Source organism: Cryptotermes secundus, unplaced genomic scaffold (assembly GCF_002891405.2).
Source record: "Cryptotermes secundus unplaced genomic scaffold, Csec_1.0 scaffold117, whole genome shotgun sequence".
NCBI lineage: Eukaryota > Metazoa > Arthropoda > Insecta > Blattodea > Kalotermitidae > Cryptotermes > Cryptotermes secundus.
The window spans coordinates 2,282,684-2,308,478 of record NW_019737981.1 but is presented as its reverse complement, the minus strand read 5'-3'; the positions used below and the strand labels follow the sequence as shown (position 1 = coordinate 2,308,478).

Below are 25,795 nucleotides of genomic sequence, written 5' to 3'. Positions count from 1 at the left end.
AAGCTTCTGACGCACGAGTACGAGTAATGTGGACGGGCCTTAAGAATACCCCACATTTCTCTTATAAGGATCAGTCGGGTTTAGAGTTCTAAATTTTCTTGGTATTTATGTGACTATTTAAACCTATATAACCGATAATTGGATGTAAAGTTGTGAACAGGACTTAATTTATTCATGTTAGAGTCTACTAATGATGTTATGTGAATGAGGTGATGAACCAGTGCTTGTACGCATGGAGAAATCTGAAGGGGTGGTAGTACTGGGGCGACCTAAGCATGGAAGAAGAATAATATTAAAATAGATCTTAAAGGAATAGGATGTGGACTAGGTTTATCTGGCTCAGGATATGGTTCTTGTGAACACGGCTTTGAACTACGAGGTTCGCCTTTCATAGGGAGGTAGCTGTTCTGAAAAAGGTTCAGAGAACATTTGTTTGTTCTGTCACTGACCCAAGCACAGCTGAGCGAATATCAGCTTATTAAGAGTGATTATGTTCCATGGAGTTAGTTCAGTGACGAACTTGGGCTCCATTATAACACGTTTCTTTTTCCTGGTTCTGTGTAACTACGTATTTAAGTGCTGAAGGGAGATAATGCACCTTGGAGTTAGTAGTTTCCAGCTGTATCTTGTTTATTTCATGAAAATTGTCAGTGTACGAAGTGAGAGAAATTTGATTTAGTTTTGTAGCTCATGGGCTTTACTTACTGTGTCTGCTGATTATGTTATTAACTGCTCTTTCCTTAAGCGTCATGGCGTACAGGAAACACACGAAGATGATGCTGCCAAGATACAGATACAAGTAGAATCCCTGAAACATTCAGAAATTTTACGTCAGTGTTTTTGTACTTGTGGAATAGTGTTACAGAAATAGGAGCGGTTCGTACACTTTCACTTTACCATCGTCATCTCGGATATTTTTTCGTATTTATTTATTATAGGCTGACCGCCTCTGTGGTATAGTGGTCAGAGTTCCTGCCTACATATCTAGAGGTCCGGGTTCGATTCCCATAGCTACCAGATTTTCCGAGAAATGGTGAGTCTGGAACGGGGTCCACTCAGCCTCATGAGGGTAACTGAGGATCTGCTTGAATGGAAAAGTAGCGGCTCCGGTCTAGAAAACCGAGATTAGCGGCCGTGGGGATTCGTGTTGCGCTGACCACGCGACACCCTCTATCCGCTAAAGTTGACACTAACTTCGCCGACAAGCGGCGTTCGCTCGGTCGGCATAGTTCGCTTACGGACTAAAACCACGGAGTTAAAATTGATTTATTATAGGTTCATTGAACTGCAAATTTAATCATTATGATTAGGCTTATATCCTGTCGAACGATATATAGTTAGTCAATAATGAACGGGAAGGGATGTGGATAGAAACGGTGATGGCATAATTTAAAGTGCTCTGGGATTTTCTTGGATAAACCAGGAAAAGAACGAAAAACATCTAGCTGAGATTTTAACAAGAAAGCTCCCGAACGCGAGGCTGAAATTCTAACTGCTAGACGGCAACATTTTTCTGGAAATCTTTGTGTTAAGTATGTACTCGTGTAGATATTCTTGGAGTTTGAATACCAAAAGGTGGAAGACAAAGCACATAACTTATATTCATCTTGTTATTTGCTAAATATACTTGTTCCATATTTTTATATGTTCTTTTCATGAAGTAGTCTACACATTGTCGTCATATTTAATTCTATCGTTAGTTTTCATTATTCTTAGGTTATAGGTTGCCTTATATCCCCAGGGCATAAGGGCTCTATATACATGATTAATCTGAGTGAAATCACAATAGAAACCGTAAATTCTACCTTTTCTACTCAGCTATACGTGGTCAAGCATTGTATTCTTGTTTTTTCGATTCCACAAAATGTGGAACTAAAACCATTAAGAATTACGGAGGCGATAACATGAATACAGAACGCAGACGAGGTATCTGACTGCCTGCCCGCATATTTCATATACACCTACAAAACAAATTTTAGCGAAATTTTAACTTATTTTTAATCCTATCAGAACAAACTCACTTGTAAGTAAACAACTGAAGGCACAACAGTTTTAGCGAAGAAATCAGTTCTTATTCACAGAGAATACACGCTACATGTTTCGGTCATATATGCCCGTTATCACGTGTTTAAAATATTACGATATTTCAACGTGCGTTATTGGACTGCTTGTTACAGTGGATCCATTACAGATAGTCTCGTCTTACACAACATTTTCAAGATTACAATATTATACAATTTATTGAATTGAGTATTAGATTACGTAAGTACATAATTTATTTTCATTATTATAGTTATTATTTAAAATTAGAAGTTAAAATTTAAACATAGCCTACTTTGTATAAGGGTTCCTTTATGGAAAAGGGATAGGGCGAATGGGATGGGAAGGTGGTGTTTGTTCAATATTACCGTGTTTAGGGTGTGTTATAGTATGTGAGGACGTGGTTGTTTTTGTATGATTATCCTCGTATTGTCACGTAGTATGTATCANAAGGAGAAAGCTCTAGATCGCATTAAGTGGAGGAATTGTTTTGAAAGAGACTGTGGACCTGTCGTCTTGACAGATTACAGATGATGATGATGATGCTGAAATGCTTTCCTTGAGTTTTTTGGTTCACTTTGTTGTTTCCTGGTTTTTGTATTTAAGTCGTTGGCTATTTTATTGTCCTCTATGGAAGAGTTTTCCGTGATTTTTTGACTGATGTTGTTTTCCGGTTTCCTTGTTGTGTCGTGGTGTTGTGTTCATGGTGCGTGCTTGTGAAGGGACTTGTGAAAAGAAACGATGATGTGTCCCTCATATTTAAATATAGTTCAGTTCGGTCCACATTTTAAAGAATTCGTGTCGTAATTCATTGCCAGATACTTTAAAGCGATTTATAACGTAGAACGTATTGAATACCATAAAATAGGGACTTCATAGAGATTCCTAAATTTATTTTAAATACTTTTCGATGTGTTTATAATTTGAAGATGTACAAGGGGAAAATAACATAATTATATGCGTCTGCAGTGTCTGGAGGATGAGTGAATTTAAAAAGCAGCGAACTTGATATGCATCGAGATACACCTATGTTTGTGTTTAGGTTCTCATGTAAAATGATTATCCATGTTGTTCAGTTCGCGCTGAGATTCAAAGTGATGGTTTATATTTAAGTAATATATTTAATGCTAACCATCTAGTTCCGCGGTTAAGAATGGTGGAACTAGCTTTCCACCCCATATGTCATGATGGCGTAGTGCCTAATTAATTAAACCCAGAGATAAATTCGCCATACTTAATGGTACTGAGCTGGGAATAGCTCAGCCTTGTCTAATGATTAGGCTACGAACTGGATGACCAAAGAATCGAGGTCCATTTTCCAGAATCCACATCGGTTCTGGAGTTCACCCATCTCCTCTCCACTGAGTACCGGAGGCAAATCAACCGAGGCATGAAGTTGTAATTCCATTCCCTCATAGCAACTTTACGTTTTATCTTCTCTCACATTATTACTATCCTTGCTCACAATGTGTGGTTATTAACACACTAAATTTGCTGCGGTATTTTGAGTTCAGATGCGCTCATACACGTTTAACAGTGGTTAACACAGTGGGATAATACGTGTGATCTTTCCCATGCCTGTTTTGTTATTTCACTAACCCGTGATGCTGTGTTTCTTTATGTTTGCTACAATCTGTGCGTTTTCAGATCAGCCATTGTTAATCGTAATATTCTGTATTTCTCAGTCGTGTAATCAGTAGGCCTTCCATAAATGTTGGTAACGTGTTTGTTTGTCTCCATGTTCTGTAAAGCACAATAAATTAAACACTATAATGATTAACTTAACGATATATGAAGGACAAATATAATAATTACGAACATAGACTACAGTAATAGCTTTTAGTGCTTTGTTATACATTTATTGGCTGTCATGTGTAAGAAGTTGAGGAACGCTGTGTTCCGGGCACACAGACGGACGAAAGTCTGACTCCTTGTCACGAAGTCTGATACTGTACCTGGTAGAGTGATCCTGGAACTTGGGGTGCAAGACCTTCTGTCACAGGGAACACCGTTCCAAGGACAACCAGCAGTTTGGCGTACAGAGCCGATAATGCGATAATTAGTGTGTTCCTGCGAATAAGAAACAGAATTAGAAGATGTAGCTAACAGTTTGAGGACTACCCTGAAAATGCACATATTCCTGTTCTCTCAAACTCCTTGTGTGAGTAATTAGCTGATCGCAAAGCGCCTACCCTTCCAAGACAACCAGAGTACAAATCGAATTCGTGATCCCAATGGAAGAACGATCCAAACCTAGGCATGGCTGACCACGCCGCACGTGACGCCAATACAGTTTACTAAGGGAGAAATTGTACAGAAATAATCTGAAACTGATTTGTGGCTCTTCTGGTCTTTATATCTGTTCACAGGTGTGCTGTTTTATATTAGCTTAAAAACAAAACCTATTTAATTGCATGAAGCTGAGCCCTTCTTGAGAAGCCGAAGGTTCGTTGCCTTGTTCACAAGTGTCCTCCACTGGTCCCTGTCCTGAGACATCGGTCCAGTCCGTACCATCCCATTTTTCTAAGATCCATTTTAATGTTGCCCACCCATCTACGTCTTGATTTTCCTAGCGGACTCTTTCCTTCTGGTTTTCGCACCAATATCTCATATGCATTCCTCCTCGCCCCCATTCGTGCTAGATGCCTTGCCTATCTCATCTTCCTTCACTTGATCATTCTATTTATATTTGGCGAAGAGTACAAGTTATGAAGCTCCTCATTGTGCAGTTTTCTCCAATCTCCTGTCACTTCATCCCTCTTCTGTCCAAATATTCTCCTCAGCACCCTGTTCTCAAACACCCTCAGTCTTTGTTCCTCCCTTATTATCAGAGACCAATTTTCACACCCATACAGAGCGTATTCAGTTTTATTTTGTCTGTTCATTCTCTTCTATCCTCTTCCATTTTCCTTTAGTCTATCCTGTTATAATTCTGTTATTGTATTATATTCTCGTGCAACTTATTATATTTTATTTCATTTCGTCTTATTCTATTCTGTATTAATATTTTAAGTTATGTTGTCTGTACTATATTATCTTCTATGCTATTCTGTTCTGTCCTCTTCCATTCCTTTTCGTTTTATTCACTTCTAGTCCGATAAAATGGAAACCTCGTAGCGCGGGATGCAGGACAATGGGACATGAGTAACCTCTTGCAGACTGTCCAATACTCTAGAAGCTCATAGCATAGCTTCAGATGCTACTTACTCCGTCACACTGCGGGCTCGTTTCGTCACGATCACTGCCTGTTCCTCGTCGCTCCTGTCAGGGATAACGACACGGTTCGCCGTCTGCTCCACCAGTCTGTGGAGAAGAGCAGATGTGTAATTAAAATCGGGGCGCGCCATAGCTCAAGCGGTTACTCGCTGGCTTCCAACCGCGGCGGCCCGGGTTCGATCCCGGGTCTGGTCAAGTGGGATTTGTGGTGGACAAAGTGGCGCTGGGGCAGGTTTTCTCCGAGTACTTCGGTTTCCCCTGCCAATCTTCATTCCACCAATTTCTCCAGAATTACCCTCACCTATCAACCGGGGCCGGTACAATAGGCCAGAAGTGGCCGCAGTACAAGTGACTTAGTCCCACCCCACTACGAATAAAGAAAAAAACATACGTTCCCTACAGGACATGCATTGAATTCGTGCATAATAGGGAGGTTTACTCCATCTTTTATTTCCAAAACTACTGAAAGGGTTTCAATAAAGTGCCATATTAGGAGTCCAGAATAAAAGCTATTGGCCGAACTTAATCTTAGTTCGTATCGATTAGGTATAATCAATAATTCACATGAAGCTCAAATAGAAATTTCTCGATCTTGTAAAAAAGACGCATCAAAGTAACGTTCGGTGTTTAACATAAAAGTGTTCACCTCATTTGAACACGTCATATTTATGTGAAACACTTTCTGTTATGTTGAACGAAATGTAACAGCAAACAATATATTCCTTTACTACTAAATGCCTTTGTTAGTAGCACAATTATGCCGCCCTGCGTTGGAAATTTCGGGCATAAGATTTCAATAGAACATATATAGACTCTACTATCCTAATTGAATGGACATAAATATTACATAGGAATGAAAATTCGTAAACAACGCATTTGGGGAACTGGGTTTAAGGTCCGGTGGCGGGGTTTTTTGAACATGATAATGCACCTTCATAGTCCATAAAGGGCGACAATTTTCTTGACCAGCTAAGTGACCGTTAGATTCTGAAGCGGGGTTCAAATCCGTGGAGATACTTAATAAATTATAGCTCAGGGAGAAAGATCAGCTTATGTTGTTCTCTCTGGGAAAATGAAATACACGTATTAAATGCGCCAACAGTTCCGTTGTACATTAGAATTAAAGTATATGTACCAGTCTTGATACTGACCCCACAACGAGGAGTTGTTGGTTATTAACGGATACAACGGCAGAGAGTCTCCTTTCCGTTGTTTGCACAGGAATAACCGCCATGTCTTGGTCTTCGATCAGAGGGACAGCAACTTGGGTCTCCTCGTGTTCAGCCATACTGAGGAACCTGAAGTCAGCACTGTCGGCATTAGCACGCTGTACAGACATATCTGTAGAGTGCTTGAAAGGGTAAACTCATACATATTTTACTAAAACGATCTCTTCGACTTCTACATTACTCGTTGACCTCGATGCTGGTCCGTTGCATATACAGATTAATTGTTATAAAGACAGTGAACATCTTAGACATTATAATGTACATAGTCTTTTCCCTTTTCCAGAAATATAATCACAGTGGAGAATACATAAAATTATAGTTTTTCCAAACAAATCTTATGTAAATTTTTCTTCTCCTTGCGAGCTACATTTCCCTCCCTCCTCTATCCTCCTTAATTTGATCGTTATAATAATATTTGACGAGGAGTACAAATTACGAAGCTACTTGTATTGCAATATTCTCCAGCATTCTGTTGCTTCCTCCTCTTATGTCCAAATGTTTTTCTCAACAACTTGTTCTCAAACGCTCTAACTTTATCATCTTCCCTTAATTTGAATACAAGATTTCATACACCTACAAAACAAGAGGCAGAATTATAGTTATGTATATTTTAAATTTACACTTTTATATAGCAGACGGGATTCTTCGAACTCAAGTCTCTTCGTACCGCAAGGACATCTGACAGACAAATATCTGCATTTAGTAGAGGATATTGGAAAATGTGGAAGTCAGTGGAGAACTCACTTTGGAAAGTGGAGGATAGCGAACTCTCCAAGAGATCTCGGGAAAGAGAAATGTTGGGGGACCTGAAATCACTACTGAGACTTGAAACTGGCTCTAGAGGCCTCAATGCTGACAGTACAGGAGAAGATGGTTTTCATTTAAGGGTAGAAGGCTCACGCATGCGCACAACTATAGTTGCACCGCTTTAGGACTGGAATAAGTTTGGATGTAATTCCAATAACATTATGTTGATAACGAGTTCCAAGACAATGGATGACTTAGTACTTATCATGTTGATGTGCATAATTGTAGCAGAGGACAGACGGATACACTGACAGGCATGATTAACTAATTAAACACTACGCAATGAAGACGTATGGAGAAGTGGATGCTTAGATCTACGCATTCTTGACCTAGGAGCTAGTGGGAGATGAGAGCTTCACGCTCCGGTCGTTTCATCTCCGGAGAAAGAGTCTCTGATACCCATTGGATATGAGGCTGGGTGGGCCCGAGAGTCTGTCTAAGTTATGAGGATCTCACAGCGGTGTGTGTGAAGGGTTCTGTCCTTAGGATGTCCTGCTTGCTACCTGCTTCATGTTGGTTTCTTGTTCGCTTACTCTTCAACCCTGAAGATGGAGACTAGAGACTCCTCCGAAAAATGGGGTCACTTTCACCGAACTACACAGCCTTATATCCCACATGAGAGGACTCTTCAATTTTTTTATTATCGCATATTAATTTCTGAGTGTAATTAAAGAATATATTACTTTTGTTCTCAGGTGTTACGATTTAACACTGAAATTTTGAACATGTCATATTAAAAAAATTAGAATGACGCGAACAGTAGATCTGTAGAGGAATGGTGTGGATTAATTGTAATAGGGAATTATGTTGGTTTTGTCATTATTCATATGTCTGAACTTGATTGTAATCTGTTTCACAAGAATCTTCATGTCTTCATCTCTGAGTGTACTTTATCCTAAGTGTTTTAAAGTAGGCGCAGATTAACTTGTTAGCAAATATTACGTTAATCACTCTCAAGATTAACTTCTGTTAGCTAATGTGATGAGATCTGTTTTGCGAACGTGTTAGATTTATTTGTTCGTGAGAATGAAATCAAGTCCCTTAATTGGTGAGAGAAGCAAATATTTATAACTGTGGAATTTGCAATTACTAAAAAGTGATAGTATGTTTGGAGCGACAAAGCATGTAGGATGTTAAAGCTAAGCTCGTTGATCACCAAGAATATTGAATGCATAAATATCTTCCACATCTAGGCACTTAGGACTCTGATTATCTGCTATGAATTATGAATCAATTTACATATTGTGACATGCAGAAACATTGACAAATTACAGCTGTGTAAAGAGGCGACAGTAAAATAGCTGTTGCTAGGGAACATCTCTGTTAACAATGTTGTTTTCTCGGCAACTACAGAACATGTAATAATAGAAGAGAGGTTTTCTGTGCAGTCCGTGTCGGGGCTATATAACGAGGACTATAGCAGTTCAGTTGTTGAGTCCAAATCGAATGTCTCAGGCAACTTCCGAGACGACCACTGGTGCATCTGACACATTTATTCAATCACTGGCTTCGGCTGTCCAATTTTCCAAAGCCTTGGAAGGAAGCAAAAGTTGTAACGTTACCGAAACCCGATAAGGGCGCAAAATTCCATCAAAATTTACGCCCGATTAGCCTCTGTTTACAACAGGCAAGCTATTCGATAAAGTTATTCTGAAAATAGTCTAAAGGCACATTGAAGAAAGAAGCCTGCTTAATGCAAGCAAGTTTAGTTTCCGTGCCCGTCACAGGATGACACTTCAATGTATGAGTCTTGCGGACCATGCCACTTTAAATTTCAACAATAACATGTCTATGGTTGCGGTTTTCTTGAATATTGTAAAAGCGTTTGATACAAAAAGCACATAAATTGTGGGAATTAAAATTTTCAATCAAGCTTCTTAATTCAGCAACGCTTCAGAACGAGGATTGGTACTGAACCGCCTAAAGCTGACTCCATCAGAAGTTAGTATAGGAAGTTTGTAAACGAAAAATATAACACTAAGGACGGTATCGCAGTAGGATGCCAACGGGAGGCCATGGCGCAGCTGCCACCATCTAGGCCAAACTCAATGTATTAATTTAATAGTCATATATCGCACCTGGCATCTGGCTGGCAGCGCTGCCAAGCAAGATGCCAAGTGCTAATGCTGCTGGCATCGCTCCCACGAAGGCAGAGGTCATATCAGCATCACACGACAGTCTGAGGCCAGTCCATTGACGTCCGTGCGCGTATATGTGCTTGTCTGTATCTCTATTTCCTTCAAACATGTCCAAATTTCTACACCGAAAGATTTATAATTGAAATTCAGTCTCGATCATCTGGCAGCTGGACGCCATGGCATCGCTGTTGGTGTCGCTGCCATGGCATCCTAGTGCGATTCCGCCCTAAGAGTAAAAGGACTGGCCGACACCTTCTTTGCGGAAGTTACTCTCACTGCCATGACATGCCTTAACATGTTAAAACAATGGCTGTGGCCCCAGTTAAGGCATGATTTCTCGCGCAACCCGTTTCCGACATGTTGGAGCACAACCTCATTTCCACTTGGCTGTTAGAGGTTTCTTGGGATAAAACCTTCCTGAGTTTTGGATAGGACGAGCAGGACACATTTCTGGGCCCCCGAGATCCCCGGACCTTATTCCATGCGATTTCAAAGACTAAGTATACAAACCTTCAATACTACAGTCTCCCTTCGGGAGCGAATTTCAGAGGCAATACCCAGCGTTGATGTGTCGCGTCATACATGGGCAAAATTCGAATATCGCGTTGGCGTTTGCAGAGTAAATATTGGAGCTCATATCGAACATCTCTAGATAAACTTTACGAGTTTCCATGCTGTTTTCAAAGTTTTGAAAATACGCAAATTTCGTGTCACCCAAATCATTTACAGTAGCCCTTGCATTGTAGTGAATATTAGAGGAAGTGTTACAAGATATATTAATTAGATTAAATCGTCTCGGTGTGGAACTTACCGGCTGGGTAAGAGAAATCTTAGAGAGAGAGAGGATGGGATGGTATGGATTTGATATATCTGGCTCGGGATAGGAACCAGTGGAGGGCTGTTGTGAACACGGTGATGAACCTTCGGGTTTCATAAAATGCTGGGAAATTCTTGAGTAGCTGCAGATTTGGCTTCTCCTCAAGAAGGGCTCAGCTCCATAAGTAAGTAAGTAAGGGTGTGGAAGGTGGAGACTAGTTTGGACTGACATAACAGAGTCCAGTTGCAGGCTGTTATGAACATGAAAATAAAATATCCATTTCCATACCATTCTGGAAATGTCTTGATCAGCAAAGTGGAAATCAGTTTTTCTTCAAGAAAGTTTCTATTTCATGCATTCAGTTAGTCAGATAATGACATAGATTCATGAGACCCATCCGTCAGTCCTGCAGTCTGATCTGGGAACAATTCGGTGGATTTCGATATTTTGCGTGTTGAAGTTCTTCACCAGAAGTTGTCTGAAGAATTTTATTTTGACCTGTAGGCCTGTCGGCCTAATGTAATCCCTACATTAGATAAGATTTAAATGGATCTTGTCTCCTCTCAAATGAAAGCTGATATTTATGCAAAACGCTGGTGCTTTATATATAATTAAAGTAAATACGTATACATGTATCTTAATATTCACTTTGGTATTATGTATGTTTTAAATGATTAACACGAAAAATTACTGCATTACTCTAGGCAATGTGTTTATTATTCTCAGTATGATTAGGTCTCAAAAAATAGATTCATGTCTGCAATAAGTAAAGGATCAGTTCCCAACAATTATCCAGAATCATGTGGAACACATTTCTTAATATAAGTTCAAGTACTTCTTTCCGTACTAGCATTATGACACTAAACGACACTTCTCAGGACTTACCCCTTTCTGACGAAACTTCTGCCTTTGTCTCTTCCACGAGTTGAACTGCACATGGAAATTCAAATTTACGACCTTAACACTTCAGCCTTGTGTCGTCATCATCACTGTCTAATTGTAGTAACAGCAACTGCAAACCGAGAGGCGATCAGGCCTGAAACGACTCAACGTAAAGCAATGTAGAGGCAGTCACAGACTATTGATGGCGTGGCAGCAGCTGTCTTTACATTTGGGCATTATGCTGCAGCTAACGTTTGTTAAAACCCGTTATTTGCCCTGATTTTGTTGCATGTTTTAATGGTTAGTTTGGAGTGCAGGATATAGGAAGTCAGGCTATATTTCGCTGATGATATCAGGGACTAAGACAGAGAGATTGCCATGGGCTCAAGAAGAGTGTACCCCGCTTGTGGAATAGAAATTATTAATAATTTCATAAGAGACTATTTTCGTCAATAAAAAGAAAAACTTTAAATCAAATATTGTCGTTGCCCAATTTCTCTTCTAGTTAGCTAATAATTTCTGTAGAGTGGAAATGGATATCACGTTGCTGCTACAAGGCGAGAAAATCGATTCTGGATTGTCTTCTCATGATCATTTTCCGTGAATTGTATACACTAATATTCAGAGGTAGTACATACTGCTCGTATAAGCTAGCTGATTGGAAAGTTTTTTCTTAAAAACTCTTTATTTCAATGTGTAGCATGCTGCATATTAGAGATTTCCGGCCGATCCGTTCCTCGGGTTGCGGATGGAGAAAGTGGCTTACACGTATGGAGGGAAGCAGCAAGTATATTGCATAATCAGTTGCAGATGGCTGGCAAGGGGTGGTCCTCCACCTTGGGCTTGGGCGTTGATCTAATCTCACCCTACCGTAAAGAAAGCTTGTAATGGAGCCTTACACCACACCTCGGACTTATATTGATTATTTGGAACATTCTAAGCAACGGAGAACGGACATGAGATTGGGAACGTGGAAGGAAAATTAGCGAGCAGAACTTAGAATTAGTGGGAGTACGGAAGTTCAGACAGGTAAGAGGGGCACTGAACCAGCAGGCGATGATATATTCTTTCTAGATATTGGAATGAAGTTCATAAATTATTGACAGGATTTTCGTAAATAATGTAATCGTGTCAGCAGTTAACAGGGTAGATTATTAGTGATAGGATATCTTATAGAATATTGAAAATTTTCTGATATGATATTATTGTTCTTAAAGTACGTGCTCAGCTGAGAATAAAATTGATGATACAAAAGGCGGCTTATATGTGGAACTAGAGCGTGTATTCATTCGGTCAAGTTCTTACGCACCACATAAAAATTCTTCTAGGAAAGTTCAGTGTCAAAGTATGTAGAGAAGTTATTCTCAACCCGACAGTTGGAAACAAGAGATTGCATGAAATTAGTTTTGCTGATTCAGTTAGAGTGCCGGTCACGGTAGCCGAGCGGTCTAAGGCATGCACTGTCTTCGCTCGCTCGGAAGCCGGGACCGTGGGTTCGAATCCCACTCAGGGCATGGATGTTTGTGTGCGTTTTTCTGTGTTTGTCTACAGGTAGAGGCCTTGCGACGAGCTGATCACTCGCCCAAGGAGTCCTACCGAATGTTTAAGATCTAGTAAACCGAAGTGAAACGGAGAGTTTCATGGAGGTAGGCCTAGGCCAAAATTTGGGCTGTAGCGCCACAGAAAAAAAACATTCAGTTAGAGTAGTAAACTATGCTATATCCAAGAATCTAATTGTGAAAAATATAGCTCTGTCACTTTGCTATATTCATAAATTCAAGTGCATCTCTCCTCATGAAAAGGCACAGACAGATTAATTACATAGTGACAGATAGGATACAAGATTCATGTAGATTTGATATGTCCGATTATACTGTGATACCAATCATTACATGCCCCTCGCAAGAGTTACGAGATATTTTCCGTGAGTAAACTAGCAACGTGAAAATCTGATATGGAGAGATTCAATCTCAAGAAGCTACACGAGGCGGAAGGCAAAGAACGGTATAGGCTTGATGTCTCAGTAGGGGCTAGCTAATTTGGGAAACTTAAATGATCATATGGACATCAGTAAAGCCTAAGAGTCTGTCAGATTTGGGTCTAGCTTATTACGAAATCAAGCAGTATAAGCCGTGCTTAGACGAAGGGTGTGCGAAATACGACTATGAGATAAAAGGAAACGAGCCAGATTTTATTGTTTAAAATATCCGAGTCGAACAAATTGAGATAATATAAAATATGTAAGACGTGAAGCTAGTGTACTTTTCGGGAACAAAACGAGAAAATATCCGAAACTAAAAACGTTTAGTAGACGGAAGAAAGAGTTCTCTTAGCTACTGGATGTATGTGGGGATAGTGTTGTTAGGTGGGAAGAAGTTCGTTGAGCAATTAGTACATACCTGAGCCTAGTCCTTTCTAGGTTGAGAGTGCTACTGAAAAGTTGAAAACTTATGAATCGTCAAGTATTGATGAAATTCCAACAGTATTAGTTCAAGTAGGCAGTGAAATATTACGTTTGAGATCCATAAATAGGTAAATTCTATTTTAAATGATAAAGAAATGCCTCACTCGCGGCGGGAATCTATTGTTATACCTATGCAACATTGTCATCAACATCATAAAATATTTTATGAAATACAAGTAATATTCTCTCAAGGTTAATTCCATGTGTAGATGAAATTATTTGGGAAAATCAATAGATATTTCTCTTTATAAGATTTTTTGCATTCATCATATACTGGAGAAAGAATGGGAACATGAAGCGACGACATATCAGTAATTTATGGATTTCAAAAAAGCCTATAACTGTCTTAAGGGGGGCAATACTGTACAACGTTTCCATGCAATTTGCAATGTCCATGGAACACCCTCAACCAAACAGGGAACACACAACACGAGACACGATATACACCGAGAGTAAGAGGAACGACTCCCAAAGTTGTGGAACTATGCGCGGTGTTAGAATTGGGACAGATAAGATAAATAATCTTAACAAATTTTTGGTGTATAAATATTTATTATATTGACGAACATTTTTAATTACTTTCTAAATTTTACAATGTCATAATGGCAAGCAATGAAACAGATTAACGTAAATGGAGCACCTGATGATGGCACTATAGTGCCGAAACATGTTGTGAAATAACAAGTGAAATTGAGTGCACTAAAAGACGGACACTGCATACATATCATGGACGAAAATTAGTGCAACAGGACGCTAAAATACAACATCCATGGAACTACTTGGGCCAAGTAAAATGTGTTCAAATTAAACCTATAACAAAAGCCATATAGGCAAACATTTGTCTGATGCGTTTCTGAAACAAAGCGATGCTTTATCTTTGTTGCTTTTGAACTCTGCGTTAGAATACACCACTAGGAAGGTCAAAGAATACCAGGTACGATTAAAATTTACTGAGATATTTCAACTTCTGGCTTGTAGACTATGCTTGCATGAATATACCACAGTGTGTCGCTGACATCAAAAGAGTGTTTTTTTCTCTCTTTTGTCTTGATTCCATATTTCTAACCACTTCTGTCTTCATGTCTTTCTCTGTACTTAAAACTCGTTCCTCTTACTCTACCCACATCTGTACAGTATCAATCCTTTCTCTATCTCTGCTTATAAGGACACAGTATTACGTCATTTGTTTTGATATAACATAATGAATTTTATTACGGATTATTCTATTAATATATAATATCCGCCTTCATTATAGGCTACGTTTCAAAATTATCATTAGAATCCTTATTGTTTTCTGCACCGGATATTTGATGTACCTTACATTTTGTCGCATAAAAGGCCTACACGACTTTGTATACTTTCATGCGTTTTATCGACCGTACTTTCGAACACTTACAATGCACATCGATGTCAGTCTATTTCCATGCCGAGTAGGTGTTGACGGACATATTAAACCAGGATGACAACTTCTTAGACGACACAGTTTGTAGAGTTGCCATTTTTCCTAAAATTTGGTCACCTCCTAAGAAAGTTATCTTGTTCTGAAGAGAGATTTACTGGCAGCTTCCAGAGATGTTGCTCCAGTTGTTATTATTATTGCCGTCGTCTGTGTGATTTTTTGATAGGGTTAGAAATGTGTGTTGAAATTATGGAACTTTACTACTTCAGCTAGGATTACGTATATACTGTATGTACCCCATTACATGTCATTGTGGATTATATACCAGAAATAGTTGCCCGTGACTCTCCGTTCCATAACCTAAAGGAACTTGAAAAACGAAAGAGAAGGACGATGTAGAAACAAATGGTTTCAATGCATCTTAGCAGCTGTTGGCGATTCCTCAAGCTGTTTGTGGGGTGCTTCCAGCATTGACATGAATAGTGAAACAAATGTGCAGGTCTTCGTGCGGCAGGGGATTAACCTCCCTTCCCTCTAAATACAGAATCTTAGTATTTGCATAGTTAGTGTTGATATGTTATGTAGCCCGATTCTTTTGCGGTATGCCCGCAGAATGCCTTGCCCTCCTGTTGAAAACGGGTTTCTATTTATTAGCATATTGTCAATAGAGTGAAAATTGTATGAACCCTTCATACTAAATGGTACAATTCTAAAACACTACGTTACTATACATTACATTAAGTATAAATATGTGCCGGCCTAAAGATAGAATGGCGCTAAAGCAATTGCCTAGCATACCATTTAACGGCACTAAATTCACATATGTTGTTATTCAGAATTGATTCTATTAATGTTAATAATTGAAGAATAAGAAAAACTTAGCAATCTCTGTATATCATTAAATTAAGGATATTAATATAACTTATTGTCAATTACATGTGTTACATTTCCTCTTCGTGATAAGATATGAACAAACAGGGAAATTTTTGTCTAATTAGTATGAAGGTTATACTTTTGGAAGTCAATAAGATTCTTATTACTGTGTGAACGCCTGACATTGAAGCAATACTGTGTGGCATTTCCTATGGAATCCTGCCACTTTCTAGGATGATATATCGTGAGAAAACTGAACTTCATTGTCGTATTGTTCTTAAAAGTTGCAAAATAAAGAAAACACGGGATTATATTAAAATTGATGTTATAGTACTAGTTTCTGAGACTGTTGACTCTGATCCCGTACTTCGCTGGTTACAGAACGAGGAAATTAGTTGTTATTAGCTATACTTAACTTGCTAAGGAAATCGACTCCTCCGGAATTTCTCGTAAGTTTATACACACACGCACTCACATGCGTTGTTTATGTGTGCGTGTGTTGTAATGCGATCTATCAATACGTTTTTGTTTTTCTTAAGTGACGTTTAATACATTTTTAAAAACTGAAGACGAAAGGCTCAGTCAAGTCCATCCCTAGTTTCTGAAGTTCTTAATTCTGGTGAAAAGCAGAGGACCCATGTTGCGGATGGAGGCGATGGCGCATTGGGATTTTAATGAATAATTACTAGCAGACAGCCGATATAGGGTAATCGTCCTGCTTAGGAGTTGGGCCAGGGAGTAACAACCTCACACCATGAAAAATTAACGCATTAAAATATATGGTCAGACACAATACCAAATAACTCTCTGTGGGAAATCACAAAACAAGAACCAATTGACATTCAAATTAAAAAGCGCAAATGGAGATGAATTGGGCTCACTTTAAGGAAACCAGCTGGCGCCATATAAAAATGCCTTAGATTGGAACTTCCAAAGTTCGAGAAGGAGAGGACGACCAGGGAAAACTTGGAGAAGGAGAATAGGAGAGGAAATAACAGATGGGAAAGACCTGGAGAGAGGTTAAGACATTGGCAAACCAGAGAAGATGGAGAAGCTTCACAGGAGCCCTGTGTTCAACTCGGAGCTATAGGAACCAAGTCAAGTAAATCAAGTCAAAACATATTGCTGAAGATATCGGTTTTACAAGATGTTAGTCTAACAATCTGAAACTGAAATCACTTTGGTAGACAGGCATAACTGGGATGATAATATTAAAATGGATCTTACACAAAATGGGTTGCAAGATAGATTCACACAATTCATGACTAGGTCTAATTGTGGGTTCTTGTCGACACAAGAACCCCCTGGTTCCATAAAAAGCAGAGACATATTGGCCAGTGAATAGTTATCATTTTTTCAAGGGCATCGATAAAAGGAGTTACTTACTTGATTAGGGAGACGGAGAATGCTGAGTCCGTGCGAGATGTTGTGAAGTTACAAGAATGGATTGCTTCTGCTTCTGATGTCAGACTGAGGGATTTCGAGATGAAGTTCAAGATATTGTAACCTCACCATTTTGTAACTTTGTCTCTCTCGGCATAACAAATCGTTACTCATCTTCTGTCGTGTGTGAAATCTCTTACAGGAAACAAAGAGTTGTTGAATTGCAGTACCTAATCAAGGGACTATCTGTTTCATACTGATTTATACTGTATAATCATGCTGAATAAACTCGATTGTTCTTTCTTTGTTGTCTCTACGTGGTACTCTCTCAGACATGAACTTCGGCACTGTATGTGCTAACCGACTGATTTCTGTGAATCTTGGCGTGAGCATCATGCTATTGGAGACCTTTCCCACTGGATAACTTCAAACTCCTCTCCTTAAGCATGCCAATGTAGCACATTTGAAAATTGGTAAGATAGAAGTAACGATAGCGTCATTCCCTGGAAGATGAAGTTTTTGCTGGAACATCTTTGAAAGTATGTTAGCTTATACTGAAATATATTTTTAGAGAAATTATTTAGAGCAGTATGGCTAATAAGCAAAGTTTCTTCTTCTGTTTGGTAACTTATTAATCATTGTGGTTAAGCATGTTAAATTTGTATGGTGACAAGATTATTCGGCCAGAGCGTGCAGCGGACCTGTCACTGTTTAGGAATACTTCGAGCTTTACCTCCACTGGCGCATACGTGTTCATGGCATCGTCCTAAGGAACATGGATAATTTAATCTTTCTATCATTAAACAAATAGTACAATGTGGAAACGTGCTTGGGGTAAATAGTATAGGTCTTAATGATCCATTCATTTTGTACCTGTAACTAGACCTGTTTCAAGAGTCGGAATACGCCCATGTGAACTTTTAAAGAAAATTTCTGCATAAAAATTTGTCGCTTAAGCAGATGAGGTCTGTGGTACTTGAGTGTTTCTATCAGCAAGGCGAAATTCCATATACGCAAGAGTCCCCGTCCCCACCCCAGTAGTCAAAGGTTACATGCCAGTGGAAAATTGCTATTACTCTGAATTGAATTATTTCCGATTACATGAACCAGTGCTTAAATCCTTCGGTGTGTTATTCAAGAAATGTATATTGTGCTAGCATTTCCTTTTGCTGCGAAATAAATACACTATACACTATATACACGTATATATATATATATCCCTTGCTCACTTCCTTCTTTGTCTCTGGTTTGTGCAGTCATCAGTGACGAACCTATCTCTCCATCTTGCGATTTTCTTGGATAACTGCACGTTGCATTTACAAGTTGCAATGAAGGTACAAAAGAAGAGAACGCGTTTGAATAATACACGTACGTTAAGCACGGGAAGGTGTAACAGAAACAAATTGTGGAGATATGGACTGGCTGAGAATAAGTTGAAAGAAGAGCTATTTTGATGGTGTTTTTTGAACCACAGGATTAGAGAAAATTGCGAGTAATTTATTGTGCAGGTGAACTCTTAAGAACTGTTCGAGATTGTGTTGTTTGGCTTTTTATTGCACCAGAACTGTCGTGTTCTCTGCCTTTTATCCCTTTTAGAAACTCACAGGAAAATTTTGCCGGTGAAAACGCCGACAAAGAATAAAATTAAATGAAGGAGAAGATAGGGAAGGAGAGACGGATGGATAAAAAGACAAGAAGAAGAAGACGAAGAGGAGAAGGCGAAAGAAAGAAAATAAAAATTGTAGAGGAATGGAAGTAAAAGAAGACGGGGTGAGAGGAGAAAAGGGAGGATAAACACAGGAAAAGTAAAGAAGGATGAGAATGAGAAAATGAGAGAGGAGTAGAGGATCAGGAATGTAAATAAGGATGGTTAGGAGAAAGAGAATATATAGAGAGAGGGGGGGAAGAAGGAGGAGGAGATGTGGAAATGAAAGACAGGCCGAAAATTAAAAGAAGAGAGAAAGAAAATAAGAAATTCATGCAAGGAGGAAGAAAAGAAAAAGATGAGACCGGAAAGTAAGAAGATAAGTAGAAAAGAAAATTATATTAAAGCAAAGTAAGTTATTGTTCGCGTCACCTCGGTGCCAGTGTTTCCCACAGCCGTCTCTTTACAGACTCTGACTCATCTAATGACTTCGATGTGAAAAGTTTAAATCTGCTGCTGTAAGACTTGCTTTACAGTTTCTCCAATTCATTCCAAAGGCAAAAGTATTTGGAAATATTTACGTGACGAATCTCGCAGTACGTTTTTTGCGTACCTATTTCTGTTATGTATTGGATAATATTTGATAGGTACTCGGTTTGAATCCTCATTGAGGGACCGGTGGAAAATTGATCACGGAGATAAATGACATTTACCGTTTGGTTGTGCGTTGTGAATATTTTAGATCATTACGTGCGCTAGGCCTATATACTTTATGATACTGTACTGTAAGTTGTACAGTGAACTGTGTTAATGTTAGACAAATTAGTGCGCAGCCGATGCTGTTGCAGCCCCGATGAAATCTGAAGAGCAAGTGGCCTTGAACAATTTCAGATGTTCACTTGGAAACTGTGACGTGTGTTTTAGGGTGTTGATGCATGGATGTCCTGATCTTGGCTTGCTAATGCTAGTTATGGAGATTAATAGACGAGACATGGGAACATTATTAATTATATATACGTCTGTGTTATAAAGGAAGGCCGCGCCATAGCTCAAGCGGTTAGTCGCTGGCTTCCCACGTTTGGTCAAGTGGGATTTGTGGTGGCGCTGCGGCAGGTTTTCTCCGAGTACTTCGGTTTCCCTTGCCAATCTTCATTACACCAAATTCTCCATCATAATTACCCGGGGCAGGTACAATAAGCCAACCAGTGTCCCCCGTACCGAGTGGACCCAGCTGGACTCCACCCCCCACTAAGCGAATTAAAAAAAAAATGTTATAAAGGATCATGACGATGGTGTATGACCCTCTGGATTACTGATTTTTGGACTTTGTCCATCGTCCGGTATTCTAAAGAACACTGAAGAACGCAACGTTTCGGAAACTGGATTGGGGTTAGTTCCTTCTAACCGACCCAACAAAGTAGGTGTCTCCCACCCCGTCACCTGAGGACAGAAGCGATCCAGTTTCCGAAAACTTGTGTTCTTTAGAAAAACCCAGTAATCCCGAATATAAACATGTGTTTATGAAAATTTACATTAAATGATAATTTTAGGCTCTCCATATCACAAATCACTAATCGTGGGTATTGCACCTAAATGGATTTTTTCTTCAGGCTTGCGTCTTTTTCAAATTAAGGAAAATATTCTTTTGTCTACTCAGAATTCCTTGTTAGAAGACTAGGTATTTTGGCCGCGCGTTAGAGTGAGATAATACTGTGTCTCACATTTTGTCAGCGTAATACACAAGAATAGAGACCAACCCTCATCTTCGAACGGGATTCGACCTCTCGATCAGAATATATTAAGTCTGAAACAGTGCTGAGTATAGAGTAATATGACTAACATGTGTTGTTGGCTGAAAGAGATTGCTTTTCTTAGAATTTTGACTTCGTATCACAACGTCGAGACATTTGAAGTCTCATGTGTAACAAGTTGTCACAAAATGTGGCCGGCTGATGACGCTGAAGCCATTCGTTAAATTACTGAGACGTGCAAGGTGTTATTGCAACTTAATGTCAAATATCACTAATACACATAGTAAAAACTATCCCTGTAACGGGCCATGGATGCCCATAGGGTTGTGAGACGTTTGGGGTCCCACATTATCTAGGGATTCGGCTCACAGCTGGCAGTAATGTCAGTCTTACGCGCCGGCCGCCCTTACCCCCCAGGACGATTCCTGGTACTCATTTCTGTTAGAGCCTGAGTCGACCCCAGGGCCATAGTGCTGCTGGAAGGATCAGGTAAATTGAAAAATTCAAAACCTAATCGGGAATCTAACCCGCGACCTTCCGGCTTGTATCATAGTGCCTCAACCAACTACGCTAACGCGTGCTGGTTTGACTGGTAAATGTAAATTTAGAAACTACCTCATTTTCCAAATGAAACCAGTCAGAGTAAGTGTGGGAGTCACCTTTTACGGAGAGAAGGGATCTAAATCTCTTGGGACGTCAAAACATTTTTTTTTCTCTCTCAAGATTTTAGAGAATACGGGGTCAGATACGCAGTCCTTATAAATTCTAAACATACAGACACTTCCTTTAGTTTGTCTAGGGGTGCAAGTGCAAATCCGAAAGTATTGTGATATGTAGACCCGCTGCTAGGCAACGACTCGTAAACACATTCCCGCGGCAACGAATACACAGGCAACAATCGGGAACTTCCGTTGCTATGCAACGCGCTGTAAATACAACACTAGAGGAAGAGATGTTTTGTATGTGGTTCGCATGTATCCATTGCTGGACAACGAATATATTTTCTGTGGGTCCGCCTCGAGACTATATAAGTAGTCCAGCCGTAAGTTAGAAGTCAGTCATAGAACGAGAACGAGAATGGAGCGATTCCTCGGCAGTCCAGAAAGAAGGGTTCGGCTGAAGATTGATTGTGAGTTGTAATTTTTTTTTATTAAGAGTGATTGTACAAAAATATATTAATAAATCCATTCATCCAATTCAAAACCGTTATTAGTCACGCTACCATAAACTCGTGATAGTATGTTAAGTGTAAACTGATAATATTAAAAAGTTGAAAGTCAAAATGTATGGTGACTTGTGTATCTGTGTAAATAATAGCGAACGATTATGTAGGCATTGAAGGAGTGAGTTAGAAATCAAAGCGTTCGTTCTGCATGCCTAAGGAATGCTCCATACTCATGAGAAAGATCTCTTCTTGAATAGCGTTTAAATTGGAGCTGTTCATGAGAAAATGACCATAACGGTTATAAGGGTTTGATGCTCAAAGGATGTAATTTAAAATTACGTTAATAACCATTTCCAGTATACGAAATAGAGACCTCGTTCAGGAATAGACCTGTCAGCTATTTGTCCTGAGAATAATGTTCGTATTAGACAGTGCCAGTGAAATAAATGTGAATTTCAGTTTGGTGTACGCGAATATTTCAAACTTGTTTTTTTCGATTTTATTTTTTGCACCTCATTGGTCTCCACGCTCACTTCTCCTTTGTGAAAATCTTGTAGCGGACCAATTGAAACGTATTTCTTCCCCTATAATTACTATTTAATCTCGGTAATAAGTGTCTTGTATACTTGTAGGATGTATCATGGATATATATTCTTTATTTATCTCGAGGATAGTATCCTGTCAGCGTGATTGAGCACTAAAATCTTGAATGAATATTGCATATGTATTGGATGCCGTTAATATTGTATGCTTCCGTTAAAGCATACTTGAGTCATCAAGGTAAATCACCGTCTAAATACGTTACAAGCTGTGTTGTCCACTAGGAGAGTGAAAAGAGAAACAGATGAATGTGAACAGCACGGCACAGATTCAGATATACTGTTGAAGAGCTATTCACGCTGTGGAATCAGAAATTGCTTTTCCATATCAAAAAATGACGTTTTTTACGATGAATCGTTCTGAGAAGAGTGGAGAAATTAGATTCGAATTTTATGTGAAGTAAGCTTTGTAGTTGACCGATAACTGACGCTTTATATATTCGGTACTGACAACGTCGTTAAATAACCAACTAAAAATTGATTAAAATTATGTTCTCTTGACAGCGTTTTACTACAAACAGTGCAATACGAAATCATATTGGAATCTGATCAGCAGTGTCGAAGATGAAACATGTGACATTTTCTCTTGTCTGCTTTTAAATTCAAATGATTTGTGATGATTTAGTAGCTGAAGTTACATATTCAAGCTACCGTGGATACTACTTGTATACTAACATGCGTACGAAACAGATGAATCCCATGTGGAGGCGGAGTCGAATACCTCCACCGTATCCCTGCGAGTCGTAGAAGGCAATGAAATAGGAAATCAATGCCTGAGGGATATAAATACAGGGAACTGAGAAATACATGCGTTTTTTGGCAGGACAGAAATCTGTCTGTCCGATTACATTAATTCAAATGGTAGGTCATCCTAGTCCACATCTAGCCTTGAGAGACAGGCAAATTTGGCTGCAACGTACACGTTGATCATATCTTCTCTGAGGTATGTATAAGTAACGTACACTGTTGCACTTTATTACGTGGCAGTTTTTACTCGCCCGATTTCAAAACAGTGTTTTTAATTTTACATTGTTGGTACGAGGATATTCACTATATCTAATAGGAAGTTATGGCCCATAAAACAGAACCAAATTGACCATAAATGCCTGACGGCGAGGAGGCGGGGACGCATGCAGACGTGTAGCCTAACTACGTGCCTATCTTAGGGCACCTTCAGCAATTGCCAACTAAGATATCGATGACGGTCCGACCTTCAATGATTGATTCTTGGGTTATTTAAGGACGCTTTATCAACTGAATTGACTGAAGGGAAGGTACCATTTAGGTAGGGTAGGGGTAAAAAGAAAGATTTTATTAACATGGACGTTAAATTGTAGACTGAATTCAACGGTTGGGATCCGGTGGCACTGCCTTGTGCTGATGTCAGGGAAACTTCGGATGGCATAAGAGGCAGGGAATTTCATAATCAATTGAGTTTCTGCAAACGTTTAAACACACTCATAGAATGTATTAGTCAGTTATCAACTGAATCGACTATATAGTGTCGATTGTCATGAACGGAAGTCAAAGTTATATCTCCGAATTGTCTGGGAGGAACTGAGGAGAACCACAAATAACATGAGTCTTGGATAATCGGCCTCGTGTTCGAGAATCGAATTCTTGATCTCATGAATATGTAGGAAAAGAGACAACTAGTGTACCACGACGTTAATTTCAGCTTTCAGTGTTAATTACGATGATTTTCAGTACGTTTTCATATTTCACTGAATTAAAGAGGTTATATTTGAAGAAATATATAAAATTTGTAAGGCACAAATTTGCCAGTTATAAAGTTTCTGTACGATAATATGTTGAGAAATCTAATAAATTTGGATGTGATCTTTGTTAAAATAGGGATAATAAAAGATCGATGTTTTTGAAACTGAAATAATTGCGACAGCTTCGCGTATATCCCCCCCCCACACACACATGCTAGATTTTATCGCCATGCATGAAATGGACTGGGAGGAAAAATATTCGAATGAACAAGCGGACGGATATGCTGATGACCAGGGCCCGGATTTTGGTGACCTGAAAATATTTAAAAAAAAAAAAGACCTATAAAATCCAGAAAAATGACCTAAAGGAGAAAAGAAAGAACATTTCGCTTCCATGTTATTTACATTTCAGAAAACATATTAAGAAAAATACCCTAAAATGGCCAAAAATGACAAGAAATACCCTTAAAAATCCAAAAATTACCCCCAAAATGAAAAAATGACCTTAAACCTAAAAATGTCAAAAAATGACAAAAAAATTACGTATAAAATTTACATTTCTGTAACCAGCAGCTCATATCCAAGATTTATATATTTAAGAGCTTCGCATAGGATACAAAAAAAAAAGATGACATGTCATAAAAATCCGGGCCCTGCTGATAACATTATGCTTACACTCTATGCACTTCACCGCATGAAAGTAATTCCAATCATTATTATGAGCATTCAGACGGATATGCTTTCGCAGTGTGCACTTGATTGCTTAAATGACCTCAGTCTTTATTATGAGTAAACAAACGGATATGGTGATTACATTATGCGTTCACTGAATGCATTTGTACGCATAAAAATGTCTCGAACCTTAATTAATTTTCTGGCGATATAATGAATTATGTTAAAGGCAGAACAAATGTAAGGAATCGAGAGAAATGGAGAGTGAAGAAAAGGAAGTGTGGGGTAGAGAACGAAGGAAATTATGGAGAAAGCAAAAAGGAACTGAAGACGTGAGTGATAGGAATGAAGAATTTGATGCGAAGCTAGAGATCAATAAATTGTAAATATGAAAAACATTGGAATGCAGATGTGTGAGGAAATGAATAGGTAGAGAAAACAACAGGAAAGAAGAGATATCAGAGTACACGAAGAAAAAGAGGAAGGAAGTTTCAGAAATCAGAGATCAGATGAATAAAGGAAGTATTGTGCACCGAAAGACAGCGGTTTATTTTCTGTTTTTTTTCGTGAATTCTAAGATCCGAGAAATTTAAGACATTTGAAGACAACTGCAGCAAATCAAATTATATTCATCATGCTTTTAAAAGCTGATTAATTTCAGAAAGCGCTTTCTACCGTAAAGATAAAGTTAAAGCTATCCTTGTAACAAGCCATGGAGGCCCATACGGTTGTGAGACGTCGAGGCTGTCACATTTTCTCTAGACAGTCGGCTCACAGATGATGGTGAGGTTGTCAGCCTTACGCGCCGGGCGCCCTTTACGTCCAGGAAGATTTTTGATACTCCTTTCTGTTAAGAGGCAGAGTTGACTCCAGGGCCAAAAGTGGGCTGGAAGGATTAGGTTAATTGAAAAATTCAGTGAACTCATCGGGAATCGAACCCGCGACCTTCCAGCTTGTAACATAATGCCTCAACCAACGACGCTGCCACATTCCCCCT

The 25,795-nt window shown here is 39.1% G+C and overlaps 1 protein-coding gene across 1 annotated transcript in view; it reads right to left on the bottom strand.

Moving 5' to 3' along the window:
* LOC111870510 (proton channel OtopLc) overlaps positions 1–11,147 on the bottom strand; it is a 20,770-nt gene extending 9,623 nt beyond the window's left edge. Inside the window, exons 1-5 of the mRNA XM_023862858.1 lie at positions 11,133–11,147; positions 6,408–6,566; positions 5,248–5,343; positions 3,996–4,110; positions 706–808 (exon numbers count right to left, since the gene is read on the bottom strand). Of these exons, the coding sequence (XP_023718626.1) occupies positions 706–808; positions 3,996–4,110; positions 5,248–5,343; positions 6,408–6,544 (451 nt within the window). The 5' untranslated portion in view covers positions 6,545–6,566; positions 11,133–11,147. The remainder of the gene's footprint in view (positions 1–705; positions 809–3,995; positions 4,111–5,247; positions 5,344–6,407; positions 6,567–11,132) is intronic.
* Positions 11,148–25,795: the final 14,648 nt, after the last annotated feature.